The sequence below is a fragment of the Anomalospiza imberbis genome, chromosome 3, assembly GCF_031753505.1.
Source record: "Anomalospiza imberbis isolate Cuckoo-Finch-1a 21T00152 chromosome 3, ASM3175350v1, whole genome shotgun sequence".
NCBI lineage: Eukaryota > Metazoa > Chordata > Aves > Passeriformes > Viduidae > Anomalospiza > Anomalospiza imberbis.
In genome coordinates, this window is record NC_089683.1 from 48,763,365 (window position 1) to 48,782,828 (window position 19,464).

General features: G+C 37.3%; 1 protein-coding gene across 2 annotated transcripts in view; it reads right to left on the reverse strand.

The window, feature by feature from the left end:
- Nucleotides 1-444: 444 nt before the first annotated feature.
- The window catches only part of FRK (fyn related Src family tyrosine kinase), a 47,606-nt gene continuing 28,586 nt past the window's right edge, over nt 445-19,464 (reverse strand). The window contains exons 3-8 of one of the 2 annotated variants that reach the window (XM_068184292.1): nt 18,708-18,868; nt 17,909-18,029; nt 10,254-10,412; nt 5,129-5,314; nt 3,031-3,192; nt 445-1,163 (exon numbers count right to left, since the gene is read on the reverse strand). In XM_068184292.1, the coding sequence (XP_068040393.1) occupies nt 931-1,163; nt 3,031-3,192; nt 5,129-5,314; nt 10,254-10,412; nt 17,909-18,029; nt 18,708-18,868 (1,022 nt within the window). In that variant the 3' untranslated portion in view covers nt 445-930. Of the gene's footprint in view, nt 1,164-3,030; nt 3,193-5,128; nt 5,315-10,253; nt 10,413-17,908; nt 18,078-18,707; nt 18,869-19,464 lie in introns of both variants that reach the window. The other variant, XM_068184291.1, reaches the window with a different exon arrangement.

The following is a 19,464-nucleotide window of genomic DNA, read 5'->3' on the forward strand; positions in this document are numbered from 1 at the left end:
AACAAAATAAAATTAATCATCTATTACTTAAATCTCCTGTATTAAAGTTGAAACTGAAGAAGGCAGAAAAAAGGATTGAGAGTTACTTTGCAAAATACCTAGACCTGCCCTTTTGGAGAGGGTTTGTGATTTGGGGAAGCAGGATTGAAAAGGCTGTCACTCTAAAACATTGAGACGGTCTTGAGTTCACGTTAAAATATCTTTTCCTCCAATATCCCTTAAATTAAGAACCATAAAATAAACCCTCACAGTTCGATGGACAATAACACATAGATATTTAACAATATTAAGAACAAACAGCTTCTAATAATTCTTCAAAATAATGATTTTGTTTATTCTTGTAAAAGGAGTACAGTAGACAAAATATAAAAGGATCAGCCTGTGCATCTACAAAACAAAATAATTCCCTTTCTCCCATGAATATCTATTTATTTTCAGATATAGCAAAAGCACATGTACTTCAATTCTAAGCAAGGCAATTAATTTGGATTCTGATAAATCAGAGCCATCACAGTCACAGGATTACTTTTATTATTTTTTACAATGAAAGAACTCTGGGAGCACAGATCCTGCTATGTAGAGCCATCACATTCCTTCCCCCAAACAAACTGATAGGAATGAAAAAGTCTAACAGTAAATAATTATTCCAATAAAGAAATGACAAAAAGCTACAATAGTTACTCATTTCAATTGTTTGTTCTTGCAACATGTCATTTTAAAATAAATAGAAGACTATTTTTTAGAAACACCCACCCTCCAGCTTCCTGATGCTTTGTCTTGCAAAATAATTTAAGCAAAAAAATTTAAGTCTTTGAAGATCAGGGAGGGGATGAAGTGTACCAGAATTCTTCAGCACCCCCAAATAACCCCACACCTGGGGTTAGGTTGACTCCACAGCCTCCGTTAGCCATATTGGCTAGGACATGTCCTTCAGGAGCATCCTGAGGGTTCATGAACCATGGCCTGAGCCTCGGCAAAGGAATAGAGCTCACTGTTGAAGTAGCTCTCCAGCTGCTCGCTGAGGTCCTCAAAGGTGGGCCGCTCATCGGCCTCCACACTCCAGCACTGCTCCATCATCTTGTAGAGTGGCGCTGGGCACGTCTCTGGCTGAGGAAGTCTGTACCCATTGTCCAGCAGCTGGATCACCTGGTGTCCTGGCATACCTGCAAGCCAAAATGAGTTCATCAGGCTACTCAGGATCTGCTTCTGGGTGCCGTGTGTTCCTCTCTCTTCAGCACAGAATCACCACAGAATGGTTTGGGTTGGAAAGGACCCTAAAGATCACCAAGTTCAAAAACCCCTGCCATGAGCAGGGACACCTTCCGCTAGATCAGGTTGCTCAAAGCCCTTCCAGCCTGGCCTTGAACAATTCCAGGGACAATTACTGCTTACCAGCAATTAAAAATCACCTCCAACATTTCCCAGCCACCTCACCCTCATTGTGCCAGCTGCAAGGCATCACAAATAGGTTTGTCTGCATATGAGAATTTTCTTCCACCATTCGGATTTGTCAAATTTTTTCTAACATCTATTTAGCTTAAATAGTTCCTAAATGCCTCTAGTCTCAGTGACTACAAAATCTCCTAAGAAAACCTGACCTGCTGCTGCTGAACTTTCCTCACATTTAGAAACTTTTTCCTAAAGTCAGCCCTGTTTTCTTGAGGGCAGCTGGGCAATGGTATCCCCCCTGCTCCATCATCACCAGTTAAGGAGAAGAAACCATTCCCCTATCTTTGCTATACCTTTATATACTAAGACTATAGTCCTGTTCTCTTCCAATTTTTTACTCTTTAAATTAAATCTTGAATTGTGTTAACTTCTTTTCCCTAGATCTCTGATGATGTTTCCTCTGCACATTATCCACTGCCACCACAAATCAACATAAACTCTTCTAACTGATTACTGAGAACAAACTCCTGAAAGTAATACCAAGTAAGCAAATAGTAAAATGACATTTTCTACTTTCAAGATACAGATAAACTATGCCTTTGCAAAGGGGCAATACTGAATGGGTTTTCAGACAATATCCAGAGCCACGGTGTTACATATTTTTTATACTAAAATGATTCATTTATGTGTGTGTGTCCATATGCACACAACTATAGTTTATATAAGACTTCAGGATATTTTGCTTTGCTTTTTTTTCTTCAGAACAATTTTGCAGGAGGTGAGGGTGGAAATCAAAAAGCAAAATCAATTTTTTCTTTTACAGAAAATATCAGTTTGGGACCCTGTGAAATGTAGTTTATGGGAAACGCACTACCCCTCAGGCCTGTACAGACACAGCATAACTTTTTTTTGCTTTAGTTCTTCCCTTGTGTTCTACTCACCAGCACAAAATGAGTCACAGTCAATCATCTCACTGATATCTTGTGTTATTGGAGGCACAGTTCCTTGAGCATTTCTCACAGTACTAGAAATAGTAGCTGCTCTCAGACTACTATAACTACTTTTGAGGTTGGTGACATTTTTCGTTTTAATTATTTAATTCTTGTGATCCTTTTCTTTATGAAGACTTTTCACTGCAACAATCAAATATGAGGGAGGGGGGTAAAAGCAACCTAATTTATTTTTCAGACACCTTCTTCCTGAAATGCTTGTGCAGTGCTTCACACATAATCTAGTCTTCTATGAGATATACTAAAAAATAGAAAAGGAAAAAGGGCAGGTTGGGGAAACAAAAAACCCTTCCTTTATTTCTTCCCTTTTTCATGTTCCAAGAATTGGCATCTTTGATCTGATGATGGAGGAAAATAGCCAGCAGGCTTAGGTGCCTGTGCAGTGCAGATTGACTCCATCAAGAGGAAGCTTGAATGTGTGCTAACCACAGCCTTTGCAAAGCTGCCAGGGGGCCTGGGGAAGCCAGAAGGTCTGATCCACTAAATGGACCTCATCTGAACAACCTTCTTTCTCTCTTTAAAATTTTAACCCTTTAACATGCCCATAGTATAGGCATTCAACTTTTCTTTATTGGGTCGTTCTGAAATCAAGAAAAAAATTAGACACCATTCCTTAGGTAAACGTACTTACCCTGATAAGGCATCTGCCCATAGGTGATTATTTCAAACAGGAGTATCCCAAAGGACCAGACATCTGATTTAATGCTGAATCTGTTGTAGCGGATTGCCTCTGGGGCTGTCCATTTCACTGGGAGTTTTGTTTCTGTCCTAGCTTCATATACTTTCTCACTTTCTACCTATCGTGGGTAAAGCAAAACAAGCCTGGTTTCAGACGTGCTTCAGCAAAGCACTTAAGCATCTGACTAAGCTTAATCTGTGCTTAATCTTATCTTTTAACAAAACTCATGTTTTTCATGTAAGTGCCCATTTTCTGAAGTCTGCCATTAGATTCAGCTTTGCAGTTGAAAAATGCAGAGGCTTCATCAGAGGCTTTTCTAAAGCATTTATCATTTCAAGCAAGCACACAGCTTTGGAGTGGCTCCTGATTAATTATGACTTGCTGCTGTGAATTTTGGACCCAGAATGCAAGATTTCGCAAGTCTGTCAGGAGTGGCAGTGGCAGCATCCTGCTAACCCTAGAGACCAAATGTCTCCACGTCTGGACTACAGTAAAGAAAGAAGGCAAGAGCAAGAGCCAATGAATTTCAGAACCTTTCTTCTGTGATTTATTGTGGTGTTGAAGGGCCATTGACTTTGATAAGAGTCACTTAAGCAGGTTTTTGGGGAAGAAAGGATAAACTCTGACTGATTCAAATTAACATATTAGTTTCCAGTCAGCTAATTAATGAGAAGTGTCAGTGAAAGACACAAAAAAATTGTTGAGCTGCAAATTTGTAGAATCATGTCCTTAAAGGTTTATCACACAGACATCTAAATTTTGTGAACATTTCTTCTCTCTTTAGTTCCTACACGTAATTTAGTGTACACAACTCACACCTAAGCCTTGGTCAAGTTTTTCACATGCAAATCCAGATGTACGTGTACCAGATTTTGCTTTTTTGATTGTTTAAATACAGAATGTGTTTTTTCCCAGCTGCAATGCTCAATAGTTTTGAAAATATTGATTGTTATTGATTTATATCTCTATATTTATACAGTTGGCTTCTTGACCATAACACTAATCTTTAGAAACAAGAAACATAGCCATTATGAGCATTGCTCATTTAAAAATATAATTTTTAATGTTAAAAAACTTGTAATATGAACTTAGGCTTATTTAGAAGAATCAAAATTAAATTAAAATAATTTTTAAATTCCCTTGATGCCTTTGTTGAGGCATAATTCTATACTTCAATATGTAATAAATCCAATTCTGTTATGAACTTCAATTTCTGATGCTTGAATGGAAAACTAAAATGAGAAGCAGAAGACTGTTTTCTCTAATTTTCCTTCTCAGTGCAAGAACATAAATAAATAATAAAACCCAAAAAACACAGACTCAAAAATTATGGATCTCATATTGAAATCCATAAAATATGGCAAAATAAGCTCTCCAACACTGATTAAATCATTTTCAGAGGTAGGAAATCTCATTTCTAAACTACAGCTCTTTCATAGGGATACTTTGGGCAGTGATCCTTGGCATTCTCTGCCTTCAAGGACTAGAGAAAAAAAAAAAAAAAAAGATGCAGTGGCAAAGAATTTGCAACTGCATCAGATTTAAAGTTCTGAGAGCTCACTTTATGAACTTTGCTGTGAACTGTGGAGAGGAATATGGTCCTTTAATGATTACTACCTGCAATGACAAGCACCATGGAGGCAGTGGGGAAGTGAACAACGAGAGAATATATGTCAATACATTTTTATATGCATTCTCTTACAGGCCCAGGTGTATAATCTTTCCATCATTGCTCCCCCTGTTGCAAACATAGTGGATAAAGCTGTCCAGCAAAGGGTATTGCTTGCCAGGATCCTTCCTGGGTGGCTGGGTGGGAAGCAGACACCAGGTTTCTTCAGGCTGGCACAAAGGCACAGGACAACTTCTAACCTTGCATGGGATAATGCAGGTAGAAGATACAAGTGAACATGTTATAGGTCCTTTTCTCCCTGGACTTGCTTTTGTCTTAATTCATCAATTCAGGACTACAATTCATTCTTTCATTCTTTAGTTGGCCTCTTCCACCTTGTTCTCCAGAGTTAAAAGTAGGGACAATTAACCTTTTCACAACCTACCTTAAAAACTCTTGCAAGTCCAAAGTCGGCCACTTTGTAAACATTATGCTCACCAACAAGAACATTCCTGGCTGCCAGATCTCGATGGATATAGTTCTGAGATTCAAGGTATGCCATCCCAGAAGCCACCTGAGCAGCCATATCTATTTGATGTGTCAGGGAGATTTGAGAGCCTCCATCTTCTGTTTAAAAAGGAGATGACAAGAACAACATAAGAACAAGGAGAAGATACCGATTTCAGACACAAATAACTGAAAACCTGCCTGGTTCAATAAGCCAGCACAAATAAACAAAACCATGCAAAGTAACATCCCAGACAAATGACAGGGATTACTGAATGACATTACTTCTTTCCCAATAACTGAGTAACAATGCTTGTCCCATCTTCTCTAAAAGAGTAGATACTTCATGCAGGAGTTAATCTAAGCCAGGAAGGAGCTGCTGACGCAGTCCAAAGAGAAAATCTTTTATCTACTGATAGCAACATAGTATGCACTATTCTGACAGGTTCATAAAACTATTCCAAACTGTAAGAGTTAATATCAGTACCCTGTGGTTATAGCCAGAGCTGACTAAAGATGGAAAAGCACACAATTATCCTTGTTCCCTGTTCTCCAATGATTCTGACTAGGAAAAATACCATCTGCTGTCAAGTATAACTCATTTTCACTTTCCAGTCCACTTGACTTCTTCAGACTCTTATCACTGTTGTTGCTATTCAAGAGTAGGACTCCTTGAGATGCTTTCAAGCTGCCTCCTTCTCCAGTAGAACTTTTTGAAGCAATGTGTATGTCATTCCCACCACACGAAGATAAGCAAATTCCAGAAACTGAGATCTGGCAATCAAAGATCATTGTTCAAACAATGAAGTAGAAGAACTTTGAGCAGAGCAACTTTCCTATACAAATGAAGGAAAGTCTCAGGCCATGAAAAACTGCAGCCAAAAATTGTAAGACAGGTAACAAAAAAAAAAAAAAAATTCATTGGGGTATAACACATTAGAGTACAAATTCAGGGCCTTTGGCATTTTGGGGACAGCTAACCAACCTTCTCAATGCAAAGAATTTAAACCAGGAGGTAATTGATTGTAAACCAAATCAGCATTACATTCAAGGTCCACTTCACACAATCCCAAATGCTGCAGCACTGAAGCATGTCTTTCTACCTCTGTAGCCTCTAACACTCAAAATAATTTTAACTTTGTTTCAGAACCTTAATATCAAAAAGCTGAATCCTTGCTGCTAGTCTTACTGGCAGTTCTTTGTCATCAGGTTGGTGACTTTTACGTATTGCCTCTGTGTTACAGAAATAAAACTTCTGTAGCTGGCAGTTTTCTCTCACTTATTTTTAATTGATTTGCAATAATAACATGTCTTAGCATTGTTTTAAGTAGCCGCCCCCAGTTCTGGCATTTTATTTGATGTAACCTTGTCATTCCACCTTATGAAGAGTGTGAAATGCCATTGTTTACTAATGTATTCTGCAATCTCCAGGCCTTGAATTTCCTGCTCATCTGGATGCTCTGACATAATTAAGAAAAGAATTTAATTGTCCTGTATGTGTCTTACTCTACATCCTTTCTGAGGCTAAAAACTACAACACTAAGATTATTTACTTCTATTGTTGACTCAGAATGTCTTTTCCTCTCCTACACATATGTTTCATACTGCCTAGACTTTTCAAAGAAAGAGGGACAAAAATAGGGCTGTGTAAAAATCCATTCAGTCCACAGAATAATACAACACTTTGAAGATTTTCAGTTCTGATAACTGGCAGGCATCAACATTTATTATTCATCTTGTTAGACAAAGATATAAATCCACAAATGATGCTCCTGTTGTATTTAATCGGAAAATAATTAAATGTTTTCAAGCACCTTGTATTAATATTTGGGTTTTGGAAGTTTGCCTGTGTCAGTCAGCTTTAAATATTCCCTTTCACACGACTTCATCTGCACGTGTTGTGAACTACCTGCTAGTGAGAGCAGACAAGGATATCAACAAAGTTGAGCACAGGTTTGTCACTGGTCTGCTGATGCTCCAGGACAGCCTGACTTAAGCTTGCTCAAAGAGGCAAAATAAGGTACTGCCAGAGGAAAAGGGCCTTGTGTTTAATGAGCTGCTTCAGTGCAGAATAGGAGTTAGAACAGCTAACCCCGCCCTGTTTTATTCCCTGCAGGCACTCAGGTGCACCATGCTAAAGGACAAGGATAAGATCTACCCCTAACACTGGAGTGGCAGCTGAAAAACCATTTCTTTCATTAGGGCCTGTTTGGAGTACCAGACTGGGCTGACCTATGCCTTTAGCCTGTGGGCTGAGGGAGAGGAAGAGGCCACTCTTGCCCTGGCTGCTGCAGTATTTTTTGGAGGATCTCTCTGTAAGCTGGGTCTGCACTGCAGCCATTCTGGAGCTAAAGAAGGGAAAGCTTTAATGAAGAGCCTCAGCTGACCAGGAGGTTCAACTTGTGCACAGAGGATGAAATCACAGGTCTCTTTGGGATCTAAGGTGTAAATCATGTATGTCTGTCTCATAAATATTTCTGACTACACCTCCAAAACTCCAGGGCCAGACAGAGCACACAAGTTCAAGCACAACTTCTCCAAAGTATCCCAGTACCTCACCAGCCTCATAGTGAAGAATTTCTAAGAATTACTTAATGTAAACCTACTATCTTTCAGTTTAAAGCCATTCCCCCTTGCCCTGTCACTACCTGGCCTTGTAAAAAAGTCTCTCTCCAGCTCTCTTATAGGCTCCCATTAGGTACTGGAAGGCTGCTCTAAGTTTATATCTAGCTAGCTATAGATATAGATTTGTTTATATAACTTCCACACTCAAAATCAAATATTACTGCTGAATCTATAAATTTATAAATAATCCCATGGATTGTTTTTTAGCTGATCAAGAAAATGTAGCACCTCCATGTCCTTTTTTACTAATATTTTTTGACAAAACCCTCAACCTCATATAAAAAATGTATTAAAGAAAATATTAAAGAAGTCTTGGGGTCTGCACCCTGTTCTAAGCAATCTATCACAGTCACTCATGTAGAAAAGACAGGAAAATATTCTCATTGACAGATATCTGACAATAAAAAAAAGAGAAAAATAAATAAGCGGCACTTTCTCCAGTGAGGGCATTGCCTCCACAATAATTCACTGAATTTCAAGACTGCATACCTGCCAGAACAAGCCCCAGGCCCATCAGAATTGATAAAAGCACTCATACATTTACAACAATTTCATTCACTTCCAATAACAAAGAAAAGTTTTCAGGTGCATTTTTCTCATACTGGTGGCAGCTCAATAACTCTGCATAGCAGTGTTCATCAAGAACTCTCCCAAAGTACATTTACAGTGTGCACAGGGAATTCCCATGTCCATCATTATTAAGTAGCTGTCATTATGGGGAACTGTGATAGTAACTGTGAATAAAATATTAGGGACTTTCAAAGCTAGAAAAGCATACCATGCAGTTCTAGAAGGGGAATAGGAATAAAGAATATCTCTGGACTTTCCTCCACTCTAGTTTACTTTATTTACCCATAGTGCAGACAGAGACAGAAGCCTTCTGGAAATATTTTCCTGTTTCCTGCAGAGTCTGAATCACAAGAAAACTTACCAGGAGCTGCGTACTCCAGCTGATATAGATCACTTCCAGTCATAGAGCTCTATACAAGCTTCAAATCTCTTTCCTTGTTAGTCTCACTGACAGCAATGACTTTTCTCTGATCACAATACCTATCAAAACCCTTGGATCTCTGCCTCCACCTCTTAGTTCTGTACACCTCCCTGTTCATTGGTCATGAGATAAGGAGGGATACCACTAGACTGGGTTTCAACTGGACATTTTTATGTATCTCTTGATGGCTGCCTGGAAACCAGCTGACTTTCCACAGCCTCTGATGAAGAGCTACAGTAGTTAGCACTTAGGTAAGGAGCAGGTTGCTGTGCATATGCTGGCAGCTGATCCACACACAGGCTGCAGCAGTGATGTGCCCTGCACATATTTACTCTATGCACAATAACACCCCTATTTTCATCTCTGCAATAGCTGTGGCTCATCCTGGCTTTCCCAGAGCAGTTTCTCCAGTGCAATAAATGTTTCCATGCACAGCAATCATTTCCTGATGTGCCAGGCTCTTTCAATCAGATAAGATGCAGTCTGTACCCAAAGGCACCAAAGATGAGAATTTGAAGGCAATTTGTGCCTTGCTACCTCTGGCCAGCAAATGACTACAGAACTCTGGATGATCTGGCCCAAGGTCATGGCAGACCCACTCTGGGCAGTTCCTGGTAGGGCTGTCTCTGTGTCTCTTTCTTTAGCTGTAATTGTGCGTGGACAGACCCTCATTTAAAAATGGCTCCGCAGAGAAGATGGGGGAAGGCATGTGTCATGGAAAATGCTGTCTGTGGTATTACACAGGCCTTTGCTTTATGGGCTGTAAACAGAGAAGAAATTCAGCATGACAACTGTGGCAAACATTTTGTCTTCAAGAAATCATTACAGCTTTAAAAACATTTAGCATCTCACGGACATCTGCTAAACTGAAAATGGGTAGCAACACTAGAATCAAGCATTTCCCAGTAACAGGAATGAACTTAAAAGTGCAATCATTATGCTAGTCTGTTCCAGGCTGTACAATTTTATTTTTAATTATTATTTGCCTTCAAAAGAGCACTTTGAAGTGCTATTGAGATAAAAGCCCCAATGAGATAGGCAAGGGACAAATTTGCAGTGAAAAGCTATCCCTGACTAGTAATAGTTTTCAAAGCTGTTAAGTACATTTTGTGGAAGTGCTTCTATTTCATGTCAAATATGATGACCTATCCTTCTGGATACTTATATTTCTGTTCCTTTGTGTATATTCCCATCTACTCCTAGAACTGGATGAAAAAATATGGGCCATTATAAGGCAAGAATCAGACTATGGATGTGATTATTCCCTATTTTTTAAATATTTTAGTTGTCAAAAATTCATAAACGTTTCTGCTTTTCTCACCCCCACACATGGCAAATTATGCAGTTTTTACATTAAACCAGGGTGTTGTACTTCTATCTTTTATGTTAGTGTATTTAATAAACTGCAGCACCCTTAAAATTAGTTTAGAGTCATTTGCTTACTTTTAAGGTATTCCAGGAGACTTCCATGTCTCATCAGCTCAGTAATAATATAAATTGGGTCCTCCAAAGTGCAGACAGCATAAAGCTGTATAAGCTTTGGATGTCTCAAGTTCTTCATTATTTGTGCTTCCCTCAGAAAGTCTTTTGGATCCATTGAACCTGAAACAACAGCATATAACAAAATTGAGGTTATTACAGGGCTTTCTACTGGCAATCTTAAGGGAGTAACTGATATTGTTTTCTGTCTTTGAAAGTACATTAACATCTCAAATCTTCACAGTTCCCACAGAAAAGAGACAGTGCAGCTGAAACAAACATTGAATGAGTAAAACATACCAGTTGTGTAGGGACGGAGAAAATATGTGTCCCAGCCACCAGAAATATAAAGGCCAAAATCAACCACCCCCAGGACTCCCCCAGACAGGAAAAAAAAAGTGAGGCTAGAATGTTAAGGGATACATTTTAAACAAACAACTGGTTAATGAAAGGACCAGAAACTGAGGTGAGAATGTCTAGGTAATGAACATAAAATTTTGGAGAGAAAACTAGTGCTGCAATAAAAATTTGTTGCACTATATTTTCAGCCTCACCAGTTAAAGCCTGAAAGCACTGAAATCAGTTTAGAACATGCAGAGATGATGTGTGCATTTTATATATACAAAAACAAATAGCTATTTATAATGAGCATGCAACAACAACCTTATCAGAAATACGAATGCATGCACAGATGTAACATTAATTTTACAATCCCTTAAATACCAAAGTGTTTTAACAGCCAACTTTTTAAGTGTTACATAAGATCATATGTATATCATATATATAGATCAATATTCTATTCCTATACATAGTAAACCAATGTAGAAACTATGTCGAAGAAGCAATCAGAAATGGCACAGGAAGCTAAAGTCGTGGCAAATATAGGATTAAAGCTTATATGTCCTGAATAGGGGATTGATTAGGAAAACATGCACAAATAAAGAAGCAGAGTTTTCTAGATGAATGATCCAGTAGTGATCAGATATTGTCAGATGTTTGAGAAAGTTGGTGAATAATATCTCCTTCAAAATGCTTGTACATGCAAATGTGAAATTATTGAACTACTCACACATCTCCTTCCTCCCAAATCAAAATACTTTAATTAAGAAAATGTTACAGTTAAGACTAAGGAGGAAAATATCTAGTTATCCAACTTATTCTGCTCTATGCCATGTTTAAAAACAAACTCATCTTACTCAGTAAGCAGACAAAGTAATTTGAGAAGCCAAGACTGCAAGAGTAAGAGTCTTTATGTTCTAGTTTTTTTAATATTAGGTAACCTATAAAGTTCATTTGGGAGTTTGATTGTGTTCTAAACATGGATATTTAAATTCAGTTAAACTCTTCAAGGATGTTAAATGGCTCAGCAATAAAATTCCAACAGAAAATCTGTTCTACAAAAAGGATGAGAAAATCAGCCTGTTCACCCAACACCTACCTTGAATGCCACCTCCTGAAAAATGCCCCAGCCTATTTCCTAAAACATTGGAATGATGTGTGATTTCTTATCCTTGCATCAATACAAGAGGAATGATTCAGAAATGCTCCTGACTTAGACTTTATGAAAAAAGAGCCACTTGACATTGCTACTTGGGAGAGCAAAGATTACATTGCAAGGAACAGGTACTCCTCACTTCCATTTCGTCATACTTCTCCTGGCAATCCCATATTGCCCAATTTAGCGAGACCTTATAGGATGTCATTAGGAGGAATGGTCAAAGTATTTTTATTTCCATACCATCAATAAATGGCAACCAGCCAATAATACATCTCCTCAACAGGCACAAGCTATACTCATTTTCTTTAATCACTATGAGAGGAAAGTGGGGGCCTGCACGAAGAGTAAATGATCACACCTGGTCTGGATAAAGCAGAGATTATGATGGAAAAAACATAAAATATCTGTGATGCTTACTTTACATTCTTTTCTTGTTTAGAACAGCACAATTTTACAGATTTACTCAAACTTTTCACCAATTCTAGATTAAAAAAATAATTTAAAAGTCTAGGGTTGTCTTTATAGTGTTTGGACTAATTTTGATATTGATTTAAAATGTTGCCCCATTTGCTTACTTGTTTCAAGATATATGCATTGTCATGAAAATCAACCTAAAATCTACAGAGAAGCTGCATGGTGTGAAGCATTCTGCCTCCAAAAGCAAATGCATCAGCGTGACTAATGATTTAGCATCAGTGCCAAAATTTGACAAGTTGATCCTAAAAAGGATAAACTACTTGCTCACTTAGGGTCTACCAAATCATGGACCCTCTATGGATCATTATACAGGGTTTCTTCACTCCATAGAATTTGACAGTCTGATTTGTTCCCACCATCAAAGTTTACCTACATGGAATTTCTCAGTTTAATCATGCTATAAACTTCTCCCAACAAACTGAAACCAAGCAACATGTTTTTCAGATATGACAACTTTCAATAAATTGATCAAGAAGGAAGTATTCCATTAGCTGAATAGCTGCAAATCCTTTTCTACAGTGTTAAAGCAAGTAACAGTGACAATAATGATAAAAAACCAGAAAAAGATCAATAAGTATTTCCTGCATGTTTTACAGAGGATGTGTAACCTTCAGTTTTACCTGCAGACAGCACCCAAAACCCCCACAGGCCTATAGATCTTATATTATTAAGATTGAATGCCAACTGACAAAAATTTAAGTGTCTTTATGAGTGTTCTGCCTAAGATTGGGTTTCAGCAACTGAATAAGCAAATTAAAAACTGCCTCTAAAAGCAACCAAACATGCTTGTTACAAATTAGTTGGATAAAGCCTCTCACTATAGTGGCAAAGAATTTACAGTATATCCCTTTGAGGCAGGAAACACATGCCAAATGGAGTTTCAAACAACTGAGGGGGGTTTAACTTGTCGTTGAATATGTATGTTTATAATGAAATGTACATTTTCATCTGTAAGTGGTAAACACAATATAAAGAGCAGGTTACTGTAAGTAGAAACAACTTGGTCATAAAACAGTTAGCATAAGCCTTTATTGAAACAAGTGGAGGTTTTTTTTTTTATGTAAGATACCAGTTTGGGAGTAAATTTATCAGGACCTGAAGAAAATACAGAATTGATAATCTGTTTTTTGAATGAAGAATGTTTTTTCTAAATGTCAAAGCCATTCTTCAGAACAAAATGTTGGAATCTCTTTCATTGAGAAGTTCTGTGTTGTGCTGTTTTGCCAGGAATCACCTCCAACTTAAGCCTACTTAAAACAGATACATCAGTTCTGATTAACTTCTCTTTGAAAATATGTTGTTCTAGATCTGAGGAAGTTTCACATTCTAAGATATGTGGAATAACTGATAACCTGGAAATGAGTAAGAGAGGAAGGTTAGTTATTTTCCAGATTCTACTGGCCTAAATGTAAATGACCCTTAAGTATTTGATAAACCCATCACAAGATCCTTGATTTGCAACTTTCCAATAAACCTTCGCAAATTGCTTCAAAGTACCCTTGTACTTCAGAGGAACCTAGCCCTCTAAGTAAATTTTATAGAAAATTCATTTATGTGGAGACTGCATTAAGCATATAACTATGATCTTCTGAAGAATTTCATTAGTAAGAAATAAAATTTAAAAACTAAGTATTTGGCAACACAAGAAACTAAAATAGCCTATTCATATTAACAGATGAATAATATATGTTTCTGGATGTTCTCAAGCAGCTTTGTTACCATACAAAAGTAAACTTACATATCAGTGCAAGGCCACATACTGAATTAAATTGAATAAAAAATCTCTTTTTTTTCAGGGAAACGGGGGTACTTCCCTGAGTGCAAAGCTTTGTACACTGCATATGTATTAAAGAGATGACAAATTAGAGAAATGAAAATGTTATGAAAAACTCCACTGACAGTACCAACCCAGACACTATTTTGGAAAAGCCTCCTGAAAAAAAAAAATCATGCTTGGACAGTTTCCATGCAGAGAGAAACTTGGGAGATGCTTTACAATGTGATAATGACAAATGTATGTGTCAACTTCAACAGGCACAAGAAACTTTATCAGATACAATTAATTGGTGATGATAGATGTCTGCTTCACATGCTGGCAGCTGGAGAAGAAAGCTAGCCCAGACAATAGGTTCTAGAAAATTCATCACACTCAACGCAGGATAAAGTGCAAATCCCTGCTGCAATGATTTCCACTTAAATATAAAAAAACAGTGTCTCAGTGAGGAAATAAAAACAGAAATGTGAAATGACATGTTCAGGGACCTGCATCAAGACAGTGCTGTGCACAGCCAAAACCAGAAATAGCAACTGCTGGTTTCTAGACTGTTTTCCTATCTACTGATCCCTGCACCTTTTTGAAAACTATGGGTCAGTAGCTCAAAAGTCAGAGATGTTCCTTAAGGCAAATATGTTCTTGTGCTTTGTTTTTTCATTCACACATTCATGGCTATGATGTGGCTGGAAAAATGTCACAGATGTCTGCAAAGCAGAGACAAGTGAACCAATGAACAAATAAGAGAATTATCTGAACAAAAAGCATCACATTACTACTGTTTTCTGTTTGCAGTCACACTGATCAACAGATTGTAAAAGGAATAAGGAGAGGTAATGGGCAAGATATTGACAATGATATCTGACAGCAAAAAGTGGAATGATCTCAGGGAATTTCAATTGTTGCAATTCTGCTGGAGGGACAAGGGGTGGATTGTGTGCAAATTGTTAACTTTGGTTTTGTGACTGTGGTGTTTTGCTTTTGGTGTGGAGAATTCTTTTTCTGGACACAGAATTTGAGGTGTGGCCTCACCAGCACTGAGCACAGAGGAACAATCACTGCCCTGGTCCCCCTGGCCACACTATTGCTCATACAGGCCAGGATGCCATTGGAATCATTGGTTTTAAGCCTTTTAGTAGCAATAGCTAGAGATTAGTTTAAGTCCAGAAAAAGATTGCTTGAGAAATGAGAAGGACTCTAAATAAGATGAAACTGCATTTAGCCTTTCTAAAGACAACCGAAAATTGGTTTAACTCACCCTGTGTTTACCTCCAGAATGGAAAGAACAACTAATACATTCAAATAGGCTTTTATTTTATTACAAGACATAGCAAGGGTTAAAGAGAAGACATCAGGCAAATTCAAATGTGAAATTAGGTGCAGATTCTTACAGTGCCTTCGTCTTAGGACTAGAGGACTTCTCATTATTGTGTAGTCAAGAACAAGCTGTGTTTTGATTAAATATAAATGCTAATCTCAGTAGAGGAATGATGTGTAATGGCATATAACAGCAAAGTATTCCAACTATATATGGTCTAGAACAGATGTACTCTGCAAAATAATGCTCAACAGAAAAATCCAAAGTAACAGAAATCCTTTCTTGGCTTTAAGACCTATAAATCTATGACATTCTGATTGCATTATACTCTTCTCTATTGTTCACCATGTGATTACCCTTGATCAACCTGCTCCTGCTTGGTAATAAGAGCATTGTTCCATTTCACAATTTCTCTGGTGGTAAAGCCTTTTTAGCAGAACCCTTTCCATCTCAGCCCCTTATATTTCCAGATCACTTTGAGTTTAACACACTCCTCTGTTTTTCTGATGACTTCCTTGCCCAGAGAGTTTACACTATAAAACAGCTTAGTGAGAAGTCTTGTAGTTTAAAATACACCCCCTCCTGCCCCAGTGGAAAGACAAGTGATTTAGATCTTTGAGCCAAGTAACAGGAGAGGCGTATTTTACAGTGTGTTACACCTGAAGACTGAAACATTGCTTATTTGAATATTGGAAGCTTCAGTCATCAGCACAATGTATTTCTTGATTACTCATTAACTATTATATTTTCCATTCATTTATCAACTTTATGTTATGGTGAATGAAATTACCAACCCAACCCTCTGCTGAAATTTTATTAGTACCAAGGTAAGCATTTATTACTCAAATTAGAGTGTGGGTATTGTGGTTTGTCTTTAATTAGGGAAGTGTTATTCCTCATGAGTAACAATGAGAATAAGTCATGGAAAACCAATGCGCTGATTACTGTAAGGCACTCCAAATGCCTTTCACTATACAGTGAAAAACAATGTATAGAAGAGGATAATTCCCTGGAGAAGTGATACTACAAGGTTAATTGCTTACATTTGTGACTGAACTGTTTGTGTAGAATGAGATAGTTCACAAAGTACAGTGATAAGAAATTCAGCTTTAACCACATAACTTATCAAGACAGCTTTGGGAATCAAAGTCTTCATTCTGAGCAGCACTGTGTGCTATGCACGGCTTTCTTAGCACAGTGTTAGGTCACAAATTCTCTCCTATCGAAGCACTGAATCCAGGTGGGGCTTCTGTCTGCCCTAACTCAATACAACCCAGCATGCAATCAGTGAAACTACTGCTGGTGACCTTAGCAAGAGTCAAACTAAGTGGAAAAAAATGAGATAGAAAAAGTATTGATTAATCAAGCCCCTTTTCCCAGGTGAATTATGATACTACAAAAAGAACCACAGTTGAAGGAGTTTCTTCCATTATACTGCGCTAGTCTATACATGATAATAAGTTTGCAGTGAGTCTTATTCCAATGAAAAAGAGATTTCAAGCTGGTTTCTGTTTGCTGAGTCACTAGGGAGATGCACCTGTTCACTGAAAAAATTGTTGTCTTTCATATGAATTATAGAAGGTCGTTAGTCTGAACAGTTTTTATATTTTCAGTTAAGCAGATAAAAAAAAAAAGGTGCTTATTTTCTTTGAGTTTGCATGTCCCAAACCACAAAGGATATCCTGATACAAGAGAGCCTTATATGCTTAAATTCCTCCCTGTTCAGGAGACCATTCAAGCAGTGCTCAAGCATCCTGATGTTCTATTGAATCAAAGGTCTGAATCTGTTCTGTTTCCTGAATCAGGTTCTTTAGTGCCCAACACAAGCTTTTTCAATTAACCACAGCTCATGTTGTTATCTCTTTTTAAAAAACATGTATATCATCCAGGCTGCCTCTCTTATCTATGAGGTTCTTGCCATCTGCTGGCAGATATTTTATGTTGTCAATTGAAAATGCAGAAATTACTTGAAGTTAATGAAACATAATTAAGAAAAATGCTAAAAGCTGTATTAGTCACAATCTTATATTACATGGAAATAGTGGGTATAAATTGTATATTGGGTATATAGTTGTGTATCAAAAACTTCCAAAATTTGATTCAAGCACTCCTTAAGTACAAACTTAGCATAGTAAATATTCTGTATTACCAAAGAAATCACTGCAATATAGCACCTAATCACTAGAAAAATTCTAGTGATGACAAACTGCTTGTAAGTCAATTACTTCACCTACAGGTTATTTAATGTACAGTTACTCATTTCCACACAAACAATACTGTAAAAAATAGTTAGAACCCTTGTGGTTGCCTTTTTATGGGACACAGATGTTGAATTAATTCAGTTTATCTAGAAACAAAAAACTGTATAAAATTCTAATTCAAAATAACAAAGACTATCTGGACTTAGAGCTTTACGAATCTTCATGTCTAGGTGTGTGGATTTTAAGCATATACAGATTTTAAGCATATACAGCTCTTTGCTGCAGTGTTTAATAAGTAAAGGAGCACTCTTGCTAATAGTTCATATTATTAACGTTTAAGAATAATTCACATACCTGGTTTTAATGTTTTGATTGCCACAGGGGTGGTATTATTCCACAGTCCTTCCCATACTTCACCAAACTGACCAGATCCTAATTTTTTCACAAATTTCAGAGATCGTCTGTCTATCTCCCACTGATCAACAGTTTTGTAAGACAAATCAAAAGTAGCAGGAGTTTGTATCTCATAAAAGAAAATAAATAATACAATAATTGAGACTTCAACAACATATACAAATCATTGTTAACTACGTCATGTAAAGCTGGAACACATATACATAATGTTTCCTTAGCGTATACACATACAATAAAGTGAGCCGAGAACATAAAATACAACCCTTATACTGGGTGCTCTTTGTTACAAATAAGAAATACACTAAAGAAAATATCCTCCCACTAAAAGCAAAAATTAGAAATCATCCCTCTAGCAAGCTTTTTGAACAGTGACATATTGGTTGCCAGAACCTTGTGGTTTTGTCTCAATAATAACATATGGACAGCTAGAGTTATGAAGTTGGAGATTTCATCTCCATGTATATTTATAAAAATGTATTCATAAATCATTATTTGGCATACTCCCCCCACCCCCACCCCCCAGACATTTGATGATTTTTTTCAAAATGGCATGGTACTTTATTATTAATTTGTCAACCTCAAGAATGAAACTGTAACACTACCCAGAACTTCCTGAAAACAAGCAGATCCTTAACATTCTGAAATGGTAGAAGCAGATATGGGGTCAACACATTCTGATAGATAGCTGATGAGTTAGCTCACAAAAAATACTTTGTACAGTGTAGCATCCACGCCTTACCTTTAGGCATGGCTGTCTGAGCAACACGCAGAGGCCATCACTGTTCTTGCTGTAATAGTCAACCAACTCATTCAAAGTTTTAAAAGTTTTCCTTTTGGTTAGGAAAAAGCTTCCATCCATCCATTTGATCCTGTAGTGCTTCACAGATGTACCATCAAAAACTAAAAAGATTTAAATACGTTAATTGTCCAGGAATTATTGAAGTGGTACAATACCATTTATACCCAAACAATCATAATGTTCCTAAATATATTTATGAGGACCTTAAAATAAATTATTTTAGTTCCAAATATGACAGCTATAAAAAAAGCCTCTTTCAAACCAAAGCCCATTGTTCAGATGGCTTAATGCATCTTGTCTATCAGTCTTCAGCTATTCAAATTTGGAGATTCTCCACCAAAAGAACTGATGTAAAAATACACAAATATATCTTCTGTGAGGCAGCTCGTGTTTCCCATGTTTGAAGACACCAAAACCAGCCAAAAGCATCTAATTGTCAGCAATCATTTAGTCAGTTTTTAATATTTCCTTTATCGTCTTTTATTTTAGTGTTAACATTCCAATTAGCAGCTACTGGGCTGGCAGGCATTTTAGAGGAAACAGATATACCCTCCACATAGCCACGGTTCTCTGAAAAGTACTCACATCTTCCAAGGGATTTTTTGAAATTTGTGCTTTTGGAATATATAAAATTCAGATGAATAATGCTGTGTTTCAGGTAGTTGATTAATTCCTTTTCAGTGGAATGTCTTTTATT